The following is a 14,532-nucleotide window of genomic DNA, read 5'->3' on the forward strand; positions in this document are numbered from 1 at the left end:
GGGGGGCATAGCATAATGCATGCAAAATAGTGAGAGGTTATGAGTTTGAGTTCCTGAGTCCAAGATAACAATATCTTTAAAAACCAAAGATATTCATTTACAACAAATATAAAACTGAGAAAAGCAGTAATCCTCACATCTGTGGCAGGAAACAGATGTTTACGTGATAAAGTGTGAGTATGATTACTCCTCCATCAGAATGTCAAGGGTTTTTATTTTATTTTATTTTTTTTATTTTTGTTTTGTTCCTCTCCATCAACGCTGCTTTCAGTTCATTTCTCAAGAAGAAAATCAACTTGCAGGGACTTGAAACTCACTTAAGATTTTTTATAGCTGTGTGGTGAATGAATTAACTTGAATGCACTTGAACCTGCAGCTGTGTGTCTGTGTGTGGTGTGTGTGTGTGTCTGTGTGTGGGGTGTGTGTGTGTGTGTCTGTGTGTGTCTGTGTCTGTGTGTGGTGTGTGTGGTGTGTGTGTGTGCGTGTGTGTCACAAGCTGCACAAGCTCCTGAGAGCAGAGAGAACAGGAACTTCCTCTGGTTTCTCTTTGTGCTTTGGTCTGATTGCTCGTCTGACGCTCTTTCTGTTGCATTTTCTGAAGACACACAGACCTGCAGTCGTATTCTTATGAGGACATTCATTCTGTGGCGCCTTACAATCATTTTTATTCTGATCCTAAACTTAGAACCTTGTTGGAACGAGGGGTGGGACAAGGAACAAGCCGCGATGTATATAAAACAGTATAAATTATCACTTATGACACCGGCATGAAGTTCTCTCTCTCTTTTATCTTTTCTCCATCTCACAGACGTACAAACTGTTGCATGTGTGACGTAGGTGAGGAGGCGTGTGTGTTGCAGTCTTGTCTTTCTACGTACAGTTTGTTGTTTGTTTATCTTTGATGGCTCGTCACTGACAGGTGTTTATTACTTTAATCCTGATTGCTTCAGGTCACCTGATGCGACTTCTGACAACACTGAATTTGTGATTTTTGTCTGGTTTTACAGAGATAAGAAAGAGAAATTCTTAAATCTTAATTCTTAAAACTAAAACAGCAAATTCTTTAACAATGTTAAATTGTGAGGTGTATTTAATAGGGTTGTCAATTAATTAATTAGAGAACAGTAACGAGTGACGCCCCTTGACTCCATGCAGGATGCGGACAGCTCTGTGAGGGATGTCATGTACCTGTGTCCGGTCTGTAAGGACTCCGACTCTCGCTCGGCCCTTTGGTGACAATGAAACTGACAAGTGATCGATTCACTTTACAAAATAAAAGCTCATTCAGACCCTCACGTGCCACTACAGTCCCAGATCTCTGATGAGGAAGCAGCTGATCTTGTGTTGAAAATGAGGAAGGGTTTGTCAGGCAGATTTTGGAAAGAGAACGTCTGCAGGGAGAACTGCAGGAAGTTTTCTGACTCGACCGAAAACTTTAAACATCAAACACTTGATCAACTCTGCAGAGGCGCAGATGTCCCCCTGTATTTTTAATTTATGTTGTATTCACTTTATTTAAATACTGCATCTGGCCTTAAAACGACCAAGCAACAGAAAAAAAATGCACATTGACGAACACAAAGAGAATCTGACCTTTCTGTGGTTGTGTTGTCGGCCGACAGGCTTCCTCCCCTGGACAGTTAATGTCACCTATACGGTCATATGACTCATTCAGGAAGCTGAAGTCTTCATGTTCTCATTGACTCGTGAACGTACAAGCTCCTCACAGAACAGATAGAAATCAGACCCGAGTGTCTTATTGTGAAGGGACAGTGTTAACCACCAGATGTCTTTTCAACATCCTCATCTGTTCAGATGATATTATTTTTGTCACCAAAAGCAAACTTCTGTCTTTGTTTCAGACTTAATTTATTGGTTAAAAAGCGGACGTCACGTCATCTTCCCACCCGGTTTAACCCAAACCTGTTTGTTTTACAGGAGGAGGTGGAAACAGAAAAGGAAAAAGCAAGAAATGGAAGCAGATGCTGCAGTTCCCCCACATAAGTCTGTGTGAAGAGCTGCGACAAACCACAGGTAAGATAAAGGTGTCTTTACCCCACTTTTACAGAGGAGAGCTTTTTCTTTTTTCACTTCACATGAAAGTCGTGGTGCTCACCCCTTCAGATAAAAACACATCTTGTCTAGCCATCGCCAAACCTCCGTATCATCAGGCTCTTTGTGTCAAGGTTGGCGGGAGGGGGTTAATGAGACTTCCTCCTTTTCTGGCTTTGTTTCGGCATCTGGGCTGTGTGGTGGTTGGTAAAGAAAAGACAGCTCTAAGTTATTGATTTAACCGCTGTATAAAGTCTTTTCCTACAGTCAACCGGCTCCGTAAGCTGCAAATCAGACCATCGTAACTGTGAATGATGGTGTCATATTGGCAGTGTTTTTCTTAGCGTATTTGAATTTGAAGCTGCAACTATTATTAATTATTTCCATGTTTAAAGTTAAATTTTTTCAGTGTTTTATTTTGAAGTGTTGATGCATAAGAAGATATATTTGTGGTTTTAAGAACTAAAAAACCTTCTCACTGTACTTTTACATCTCCTCTCTCAGGCTTCTCTCTGGAGCTCTAGTAACAACAGGTCGGTGAGCCAATCAGAGGAGAGGAGGCTCTGAGCCTCTCTTCTGATTGGCTGACTGTTGAATGAATAAATTAACAAATAAAATATAGCAGATTTCAGGTAAAACACTCAAAGAAACCAAATCCTGCAAGGCTGGGTGGTGGGTCCAGGTGGGCGGGGCATAGGACGACTGACTGCTTTGTTGTGACATCACAGAGTTACAGGAAGTCCTGATTTGTTTTAAGGCTCGGATTCTGAATACAGGCTGTGTGCATTTCTCTGTGGACTGAGGCTTTGATACTTTCACAGTATTAATATAGAAGCTAGACCTGATTGATAATCAGGGAGCACATATCTACCTTTATACAATATGGGACCTTTAAATATCCTTCTAATTATTTGGACAATTAATTACTATGATATGTTTTTGAGAGTATATTTGAGAGACATCTATATCATCTTAAAGATTTTATAAATGATTAAAAAAAATTTGCTTGATTCACTGCATCTTAAAATTTCTCCTGGGGGGTGCGACATAAGTTTGTGTCCCCAGTTTCATTGCATGTTGATTTCAGTCTGAACCAGAGTCGTGGCTAAACGTTGTAGGTACGTCACTGTCACACATCACGGATTAAAAATTATATCCAAACATCACTCAGGCCAAGTATCTCCTGCATTTTTCTTTTATTGACTTAATAGCACATGACAAGTTAATGTTCACTAATAAAATCTGGACAATATTATAGGAATGACATGAATTATATTTTAAGGATTTTCTTTATAAGTGGCAGCAGCTGACTCCTCGTCATCTTCTTTATAGTGGGAAATCCCCCACAAGGGGACCTCCACTGGGATATTAATGCATGAGTTACAACACACTGCAGCTCCATGTGTAGCTCTGTTCTGTAGCATATCGAAAGCTCTAATTGAGTCTCATTGTTTCAGCCACACTTGCAGAAAATCATGTCCCCACATACACAGCAGTAAATGTCAGCAGTAAGTGTCTTGATTTAAGCTGTGGATGTCGGTATGGTGGCCCTGAAGTTCCAAACACAAAACAAAAAAAATCAGAAACAAATCACATCAGTTGGCTTCTTCAGGACACACAGATCCACTGAAACATGATCTAACCATACTGTACTATCTCACTATTATAAATGTATTAGACAAAATGATCAATGTTGATTTTTCATTTCCTCTGTGTAGCAGTGGCGGCCTGTAAGACTGTACGAAAATAGACATCCATTCATTCATATGCTGGATATCAATACTCTCAGCAGCAGACGTCAGTCAAAGGTATAAAATGGGCCTCCGCACTCTCGGCTCTATCAGTGTTTCTACAGGAACTAAAAGCAAAACCTTGACTCAGCGATCGTATCTGGCAACGCACGCTGCAGATTCTGCACAGTAGTACTGGGCGGATGGACACGCACACTGTTGTGAGTCAAGAAATAGTTCCAACTTTGTCTGAAACCACCAACTTATTTCTGTTTGTGTTTGGATTAAAATGAGTAGTATAACGTATTAGTATAATGTATTAATTAGTGAACTTGATAGGATTTCCAGTCTTTATGCTAAGCTAAGCTAAGCTAACTGGCTGCTGGTTGTAGCTTTATATTCAGCATACAGGTGTGAGAGTCGATCTTCCTGTGTCACTGTCAGAAAGAAGAAGCATATTTTTTTTAACAGATTACATACAGGCTATACTAGTGTTGCAGTGGTTAGCACTGTTGCCTCAAAGCTAGGAGGTTCTGTGTGTGTGTTAGCACGTTGTACTTGTGTTCCCTCCCATCAAATAGAAAAAATAGCAGCTTCTATAATAAGTAAAAACTATTGCTGTTATCATAACTTTCATTTAATCTGAAGCCGAGTTAAAATAACAAATTTGAGACCTGCTGCATCTTGTGCAAGAAAACGCTCAATTTAGGAAATTTTGGTATAAAAACAGTTGAGTCACATGGGAAGTCAGAAGAACATAAAGCCACCAGCAAACACACACACAGTTCTGTGTAGTTGATGTTCATGGTGAATGTGGTCTTAAAAATGCCTTAAATTTAACTTGTTGGAACCTGCAGAAACCTTCCCTAAATCATCCTAACGATTTGTCATGAGCGCACTCAGACCGCTAATCAGATAAAACTCTCTGCCGTTGACACACTGCTTTCAAAGAAACGCAGCTCAAATCTGTCCTAACTTGACTCCCTTTATGCCAGGAACATCATTGCTCCAGTTCTTAAAAGATAAAGAGCAGGACAACACTGAATGCATTCGGGCTCGGAAAAAAAAAAAATTGGCTCAAGTGGTACCACAGAGGAAACCGTGGCCGGTACAGAAAGAGGAAGCAGAGTTGTGTTTTTGCTGTTTCAACCAGTGGTATGGTTAGTTTCATTTTAACAGGTGACAGGTTGGAGGTGGAAACCAGATTTAATGATCCCAGACCAGACAGAAGAACTCCGATAGAGTGAGGAGAGGACAGGAGTGAAAGTGGAAGAGTTAAATTCATTGATCTTCATCCAATCTGCACCATCAAATGAAGGCAAAATAAAGTTGAGCAATGATTGCATGTAGTTTTACTGCAATAAATATAGCGATACAACTTTATAACTTTGTTAAGTGTGTCGGAGAATTCATGAGAATCCACAACTCCAGCAGCTGCTGACTGAGAGAATGTCCTAATATGTCAAAATGTTTTTAAAGTTATTTTTGGGTTGTTATTTTGGTTTTTTTTTTTGGCTTTTATTCTGATAGTTGCAGTGAGAGATAGACAGGAAAGGCCCCTGCGATTAGGACTAAGCCTTCATGGTAGGCTCTCTACCATGGCGTCCTATAGATCAGTATTTTAATGTATAGTATGCACCTGTGACACTGTTGTCCACAGATGAGGCTGCAGCGAGGGCAGGATGTCCGGGGAAGTGAATACGATGCTTCAGAGCGATTGTGCATCAGAGAGACGAAAAAGGAAAAAGAAAATGAGAGACTTGTAGCGATTGTTGTTGGGAAGCCAGTGAGGGATCGTGCCCAGAGGAGTCAACCAGGGTGTATGAGATCATGAGATGTAGAGTGAGCGTCAGGATATCTCTGCAGGCAGCTTCAATGTATGCTTTTAGATAAGTTGGTTAAGTCAGGCTGAGTTTTTAAAATGATAAACATCCTTGAGGTCATTTGTTTTTCTGCTTCTGCTGCATTTCACACGTATCTAAAATCTCCCGTACCTCGCCCGAAGCGCTGAGAACAGTTCTGCTGATGGCCTCGGGACCTACGCACAACAACTCTTTTGTTGCTTGTGATGTGCCTGCCGTGCACCGCACAGAGGCCACATGTCTCCTTCCCTGAGATGTACAGACATAGTAGAACGTAGAGACATGGTTGAAACTTTAAACAGGTCAAAAGACTGTGCAGTTTATGTTTTGTTTTTTTTGCCATTTTTAGACTGTAGCTGTTTTCCAATTCAAGGGCCGCATCCTTCAGTGGTGCGACTACACTTTCCCATTTCGTCCCATCTCCTTCAAATGCGGCTGAGAAAATGCGTCCTTTCTTTTCCTGAGCACCTCGCTGGCGAAAACCCCCATAGACGACCATGTTAAACTGAACTTGTCAAAAACAGAAATGATGCCAGTTTTAAAACTGCGACAGCTCCAAAACCGTAAACAGTAGGTACATATATAATACATCAGTCTCTTCATTAAAGCCTTGTGACGCTCAGAGTGAAGAAACGTTTTTGACAGAACTTGTACTTTTCAAGCTGTGAGGACATTTCCGATTAGATGTTTTGGCTCACAAACTGTTGTCTACCTGGGGATTCAGAGTGGTTTGCCCCCTGTCCCTGGGGGCACCAGTCATCATAGTAACCAGTTTCTCAGCAGTTGCTGGGCAGAAGTGGACTAAGTTGACTCTGATTGGCTACTTGGACTGATTAACTCTTTTATTAACTCCTTTTTTACTGTCAGCCATGATGTCCTCTCCTAGCAGGACAAATCAAACAGCAGCTTTAAGGCAGATCAAAAAAGATATTAACAAGGCCTTGATTAATGACTCAAACATGATGCCACAAATAACATCACCCATAATCCTTTAGGTACTCCTGGATGTATGCTGCTGTCATACTCTGCGTCTGGCTACCATGACAAATTCTCCCATTTATAGGATAAAGCTGGCATTGGTCAATTGCTCAATTTTCATGTCAACAAATCCCACGGAAAGACCAAAAGCAACAATGCACAGTAGGTACAGCTGCCCACTGTAGTTCGAAGCAAGCAACAGGAGCAAATAGTGCATTAGTTGGGGACTACTTTCAGCAGTGGATTAATCCACCCTAGCTGGTGCAGGATGTCGGTGTAATGTCAGAAAGACGTCGGACTCCAGCAACTCTAACATTGGACAGACGTTAAATTTTCTGGTGGACGTTGGTGTCCAGCTGCGTGGCTGCAGGGACATGTAGTGCTCTAGTGATTATTCGGGGCAGCAGGACGGAGTGTGTGTGTGTGTTCATGGTAATGAAGAAACAGTGTGGCTCACTGACATGTTTTTAATCATTTCTGGACGACAATGGAGATCTATGGCTCAGAGGAATCAGCCTTTGGGAATCACATAGATTACTTAGCAGTGGCAGACCGTCATTTTTTCAGCAGGAATTGTTGACAAGAAGAAAAATGCAATGTCACCACATCACATTGTTTTAAGTTTTGTGTTGGGACCTTCAGGATTTGGGCTTGTGACGCTAACGTTAACTCACAGCAGCTAAGATGCAGATTTGTTAACGTCCCCAGGTTTCTTTCATCAGATACCAAAAATTCTTGAGCCAATTATGTTGTTTGAAATGAAATAATAGCAGCTGACTTTCATTAACCATTGAAAGTCATAATTACTTTATAAAAGTACTGAATATCATCAAATATACTAATGTAATATCTCAATGTGAGCTTGAGGAAACCACCCAGGTTTATTTTAAATTGGACTGTTTTGAAAAATGAATCGTGGGAGGATCTCAACAACAAGCGACTGCATCAGTTTATCTCTGACCTTATTATGTAGAATAACATATATTACATGGCCATAAATATGTTGACACTTGGTTTTGGTCTGTTGTTCCAAGTTCTCTTCGTTCTTTGAACTTTGTGTCAGCAGCTGTGGTTTAACATGACGGATCCCCCCATGCACAATGAACTGGTTTACTCAGTTTGACGTGGAAGAACTTGACTGGCCTGACCTCTAAATGTACTGGAACACCGACTGTGAACCAGACCTTATCACGCAGCATCAGCGCTGTACGTCAAGGATGTTCTCTTGGCTGAATCCCTGCAGCCAATAATGCTCGAGTTTATCTTACACTGTTGTAAAACAGTCAAGTGGTTTGACCCCCAATCAATACACAAAGTTAACCATATTAACATGTGATGTCAGTGTGATGTGAAACATTACCACCATCTAGGTGTTTACAGCAGAGCTCCACTTGCGGAGTGTTTATGTAAAAAGGCACTGCCATGGCTCAGAGCCTGTTGATAATGTACATCCATACATGGCACTCAGGCCGGGCAGAGTAAACACACAGGCCACATTGTTAGTCCATTAAAGAAGAAGGAGGAGGAGGAGCACGGAGGCCCGGCCGATGGTGACCTACAATAAAACTTAGGCTCATACTGCCCTGAGGCGCAGCGTGGCGACTGCAAGGCTGGTCGCGATCAAAACCAGGAGAAAGATTTTGAACCTGACACAAAGATCGCTTTATGCACAGTACATGTTTCTGGTTTGTTGTCCCAGGAAATTGCTTAGTCAAACTTTACTAATTGTTCAATAGTTTTAATAAGAGTTCATCAGTGACGATGTGAAAGGTGTTTCTCGCAGTGATGAACCTACAGAAAATTATTGTTTTCAGCCAGTCCAAAAAAGTGGAGCATTTAGCGGCGAACACGTTTCCCTCAGGACTTCCAACTTTACAGCATTGCTAGAAATAAAGACAACAGACAAATGTAAAGGCAGAAAAAGCTCATAATTTACCAACAGAACAGTAAATTATAAAGATACAAGAGGCACTTTGAAGATTTCACTTGGGCCGGATCTGGCCCCTGACCCCTGACCCCTGACCCCGAGACCTCTGGCTTTACAGCGCTGAACATCTGACTGCCACCACACACAGCATCTTTCAGTCACAGACTTGTGAGCCCGGATCATTGTTAATGGCCGGGGGACGGGGAACTTCTTGTTAACGTTATTAGCATGTAAACGAAGTTATATGCGATCGTCTTATGAAACACCTTTGTCTAAAAAAAGAGAGAAAATGAGAGTCAGGTGAAGAGAAGAGCAGCCAAGAGGAACAAAGCTTAACATTATTTGATAATTGTTTAAATGAGATTATGTACTAAAGCAATTATAACTAGTGCTAATACTTTGCAGGCAGGTGTCTTCTCTACGTCTCTACAAAACAACTCGGAGACTCTGAGCTAAAAAATTATGTTTTAATCCGTCGCCTAATTTTCCTAATATTCACAGCTCTTCAGATGCAAATGAAACATGAATAAAGAGAAAAAGGAAAAGGGACTTTTACATCCTGATTCAGTTCCTGATTTTTTTAGATTTTTTTTTTTTTTAAAGCGTCCTGCTGACGTTAAAATATTCTGCATGTAAAATGAAGTCCGGCTGAAACAGCGGGCGCCTACAGTATGTGATCAACACATGCTTTTCTTCAGGAAACCTTCACAACAGAGCTGCTTCTTTCCTGGAAGGTGCCATGCAAATAAACTCTGATTTGACTGAGTTCAGTCAAACATGCTGCTGTCGACAGACTGTGCAGCAGGAAGCTCGAACACGCCGCTGCGCTGAAACACATGTAGAAAAGTCGAGGGTTGGAGGAGAAATATTGATTTAATGTGACGAAAAGGAAAGTAAAACATGAGGATTAGAAGGTGTGAGGTTAAAATAAAAACAGATTGGAGATAAGATGAACAGAGGGAGGAGTTCAGTAATGATTCAGTTCTGAAAATCTTGACTCAGTTTGACAGTTTTTTATGAAATGAGTGGGAGTGAGTCTTGAGAAACATTCAGGAAGCTGTCAACTTCCTCGTTTGTCATGAACAGGTTGTTGTTCTCCACTTTTTTTTATTTTTCTGTCCCCTCTTCCCTCCTGACATCTGCAGGATTATTACATATCATGCCAAGAGCGATATTCAACTTTTCTGTCTTACACAATGATGTTTTTCACTGCAATCTTTTGGTGATTTGATCTATTGATCAGATGCATTGCAAAACTGCAAATGCATTAGTCACCTCTGGTTCTTGGGAAACATTCAACAACTTTTCTCGATTAATTGATGAATGGTTTGGTGTATAACATGTCGGAAAACAGAGAGACTTTAGAGCAAAGTCTCACATTAGAGAAGCTGGAAACTTGGAAATTTATTTTAAGTTAAAAGTCTGATGATTTAAACACCTTTAATATAAAAAAAAATCTGATTTCCACACAGGTAAAGAGATAAAAAGTTGTTCAGGTCATGGTGCAGTTATAAAATCCTCTCCCCCTGATTGGCTGAGGAGTTTTGTACCAGTGTCTGGTCCAAATGTGGTTTAGTTGACTTTGTTAACATTGTGCACAGAACAGTGTCGCCATCACCCTTTTCTATTAGTTTTATAGTGAAGTAATTCTGAGACTAGATTAGGTTTGTGAAAGTGAACGTCTTATCCTGCGTTGCTCTGTGTACGTTCAGTGATGTAGCTATAAAAAAAAAAAAGAAGTAGAGATATGACTCATGAAACAGGAGTCGACTTGAGTTTTCCCCTGGAAAACATGTGACTCTGCTCCTCTGAAACCTGCTCTCAGTGTCTTGTGTTTAATCATCTGCGACTTTTTTTGTTGGGTGAAAAGTGATGGGAACCAGAAATCAAGAAATCGTCGAAATCTATGGGAATACATTTGAAATTGTGAGAGAGAAACAGACGCAGGAAATTTAAGTGCACATGTGCTGGTGCTCTGCACAAATAGCAAATAAAGCGTCTTGAGTCCTGATAGATGCTCCTGAGAGGCTCCTCTCCTCTTCCTCCTCTGTCTTCAGGCCATTAGAGAAACTGGATCTCATTGATGGTTTCAAAGTTCAGCTGCAGCACGAAACTAAAGTTTACAAGGATCCTTATAGAAATATGTTTCTCTGTTTGTCTTGAGGAAATCTGCTGACTCATCAGTCTGATAAATATCTGAAAATAATCAGAAAAATATGAAACTTTCACTTTTGGTCCGAGCTCCGCTGGACGGATGTGAAATTGCTGCGTGGCAACTTCGTTCTGCTCAGCTTTACTCGGACAGTTAAAGTCGTTTGGAGTCGCTGCCGTCTGTCGTGTTAAAGTTGCTGGTGTTTCTGTTTACATGCTATTAAGATCTGCTAGCTTCTTTAGCTTTGCGATGACATCTCTCTCTCCTTCCTTCTCTCCTTGTTCTCTCTGCTCGGTGTGTCTTATGTTTAGTTATTCCTCTGCCTCCTTTAGTAATAATGATATATGTAATGGAAGTGGCTTATTTGCTGTAATGGAGGTGAGGCTCAGTGTATTGGAAGTGCTCTGCCTCTTCCCTGCAGTTCCCGAGCAGCCGGGAACTGCAGTAGACTAGACTTGACTAGACTTTGTAGACTGCCTGTAACAATAGGTGTAGGTTGGCATCCATACACGGTCCAGACCTGAACCAGGTTTATACCCACTCTGTTTGAAGCTGCTGTGAACACCACAGTTTCCAGTGGACAGAGTTGATCAGATCTCAGACTACGAGCCGGACTATAGGGTGTAGGCGGGGCACGTCCTCGCTGTTAAAAAAGATTAACCAATACAGGAAAAATATGATCATTACTTTTCTAGTTCTTGTGAGAACTCGGGTCGTTCAGTGGATTTCCGGGGCCAATCACCAAATAGGGAATTACAGTCGTCCAATAGGCTGTAAACAAAGGCACGTTGGGATCGGTTAGGGTTACGGTACGGGATCGAGAAATTTCACACGGAGGCTGAGACCTTCGTCCAGTTTCAAACCTGTGGTATCGTAATGTCACTGTGGGGACCTGGAGCCAGCAGGAGGCCTGATAGAGGCCTGTTTGTGTAAGTTCTCTGTGTGATGATGTACAGGCTGTTCTGTACAGTCTATTGACAAAGTCCACTGATCCACGACCAGATGATGAAAAGTTCCCAGAACTGGGGGATGTTGCATTTCACGCATGAGCGGCTGGTGTGGGATCCAACAAGTGGCTTCGTGAACTGTAATGAAGCTAATTTTTTGGTGTTTCTTTTCTGAGAATAATGTTTCAGGAGTTTCTATTAACAGGGGCTATGCATTCTTGATTAAAGTGCCTTAAAGTCAACCTGGTGATTTTTGTCCATTGTCGCCTCTCAGATGTCCCACTCCCCTCTTTTTCCTCCGCACATTTCTTCCTTGTGGTTTTTGCCGTCCTGCTCTGCAGCAGACGCACATGAAAGCAATGTTGGGGAGAGACGTGATCATTAGTGTAGCAGAGCGGAGAACAAAGAGGACGCAGCCGCGGAGAGATAAGTAGAGCAGAAACAACTCACAGTGGCAGAAACCAGAGCAGAACCTGACAGAAGGAGGCATCAGTTACTATCAGTCACAGTGTCATCGATAGGAAATGGCTCAGCACAGCGATAAGACACGAGCGCCATTCATCCTGAAGCAATTAAAGGGACACTCCACCCATTATTTACTGTGCCAGGCAGGGAGTGTCTGACCAAAAGATGCTGCTGGTTGCATTATGGGAAATGCAGCATGCAGTATTTTTGGAGTTAGGAATATAGAGTAGCATCTCTCTCTCTCTCTTCTGCTCCTTCATTTTTTGATTTTCAATTAAAGCTCCTCCAGTGTAAAGGTCTGTGTCCATGTGTAGTGTGATTATAGATCAGCTCTAGCTTCTATATTAATACTGTGAAAGTATCAAAGCCTCAGTCCACAGAGAAATGCACACAGCCTGTATTCAGAAACTGAGCCTTAAAACCAGCCGTCAGGACTTCAGGAACTTTGTGATGTCACAACAAAGCAGTCATCAAGCCCCGCCCACCTGGACCCACCATCCAAACCTTTACAGGATTTGGTTTCTCTGAGTGTTTTTACCTGAAATCTGCTGTATTTTTATTGGATCACTCAGAAAACAGTGAGCCAATCAGAAGAGAGGCTCAGAGCCTCCTCTCTTCTGATTGGCTCACTGACCATGACCGCATAATTGTAAAAACAGTTTAGTTGTAGTAGGATTTCTAGAAGACATGGTTGTCAATGAAGATCCTGGTTTTTAAAATTTGTTGTTTGCTCTTGTTCTTATTTTATCTGAAATCATTGATTTTTATTTTTATTTTTTTGGTCAGTGTTTGTTGTTTTAAATCTGCTCTATATTATATATATATCATATATTAACTCGATAATTGACTTGATTTGAGAGGCGACGTCGCAGCATCGTTGCATGAAAACAACTGTCAAACTGTTTTGAAAGAATTCAGAGAATCAGGTTTGCAAATGTTTCCTGAGAAAGGAAATGAACTCTGAACACATGCAGTGAGTTCTGGTGTGAAACACTGAACTTTGAATATCTTTAAATATCCTTTTTAGGTTTTTTTTAAAAACTCCACCGTGTCTGTTGTTTTTCCTTTCGGCAGCATGTAACACAGGGATGTGATTATCACTCCTGCTGTTGTGTCTTGAATCGCTGTAAAACCCCCTGAGATTCTCTATTGTGTGTGATTCTGATAAAAATGTGTTTGACTGGAGTCACACTGGTCTGATTGAAATGTTCTGCAGGTGGTTTCGCTCTTTTCTTCCTCGTCCTCTCAGAACAATCGCTCTGACCTCGCCGTTCCACCCCGAATCACATTTGTTTGTTCGTGAACTTCCTGAGCTGCTTTGCATCCACATGAGTCACAGATGCAAATCCACGTTTCCTCGCTGTTGTTTTTACGTACTGAAGCACAGGTGAACCCAACTGTCATCTCACTGTACACCCAAAAACCTTCACAAACAGAACTTTATGGTTTTGGTTTTTGCATGTCTAGATGATATATAACTGTTGTGTCACAGTAGTGAAATGACTGAACTACATCATGCGTGGGATCTGCTGTAATATTATCTGTTCAAACAAAACTTTGTGTAACCAAACTTTTTATTTTGGATCTCAGCCATCAAGTCAGTTGCTTCCAGCGTTTCTGTTTACTGTGACAGAGATAGTTATGGCTGCACCTAAGGATTATTTTAGATTAATCTACCTTTTTCATTTCTTGATTCACTGTCGTGTTCACAGCAACCGCTGAAAAAAAGTGTAATCCTCAGGCTCTCTGTCGCGGTTGTTTGCTGCCATATTATTTTTCCTTAGTTTCACACAAGCTTTTAAACAGTACTTTTAAATAAGACTCTCAATACGTAACACAACCACTGCGACGCACAACAACCGGCACCAACTCACAACCTGTCCGATGCATACGATAGCTCCACAACATCATTTCATTTCTTTTATATCGTCTTTATAAACATCTCTTCACAACTCAAATATGTCCATGCTCTTTGTGATTCCTGTGCACCTGTATGTTTTACAAGGAAAAGAAATAAATGAGTCTTACCGTACCCTTAGTTCGTCCTGAAGGCACCCCAGGGTGCCGTAGCCTCCACTTTGGGAATCACTGACCTACAAATCTAAACAAAAAAAGAAACGTTCTACTTTCAACCAAATGTCGGCCAGTTTTAAGGTGGACGTTAGCGATGTTGTATCCGAGGGCGCTGCGGAGAATCCGTGGATCAGCCAGGTCATAAAAACGAACATATTGATAAACAGCTGATGGGTTGCAGGTGGCTGAAATAATATATAATGTATGAGGAAAATGTTATTTACCTTCGCTGAAATGTGAACATATTCTCAGCCTCATTTTTCATCAGGCACGAATTAGACTCTGTGTTGGGACTGCTGAACTCGTCATGATTAATTATTTATTTTGGGCAGCGGCCAAACGTTAT

The 14,532-nt window shown here is 41.3% G+C and overlaps 1 protein-coding gene across 1 annotated transcript in view; it reads left to right on the top strand.

Moving 5' to 3' along the window:
• The window catches only part of grk6 (G protein-coupled receptor kinase 6), a 49,023-nt gene that overhangs the window by 7,184 nt on the left and 27,307 nt on the right, over positions 1–14,532 (top strand). The window contains exon 2 of the mRNA XM_023419244.2: positions 1,939–2,034. Within this exon, the coding sequence (XP_023275012.1) occupies positions 1,939–2,034 (96 nt within the window). The remainder of the gene's footprint in view (positions 1–1,938; positions 2,035–14,532) is intronic.

The sequence above is a fragment of the Seriola lalandi genome, unplaced genomic scaffold, assembly GCF_002814215.2.
Source record: "Seriola lalandi dorsalis isolate HSWRI2012SDOR001 ecotype SW California unplaced genomic scaffold, Sedor1 jcf7180002054592, whole genome shotgun sequence".
Taxonomy (NCBI): Eukaryota; Metazoa; Chordata; class Actinopteri; order Carangiformes; family Carangidae; genus Seriola; species Seriola lalandi.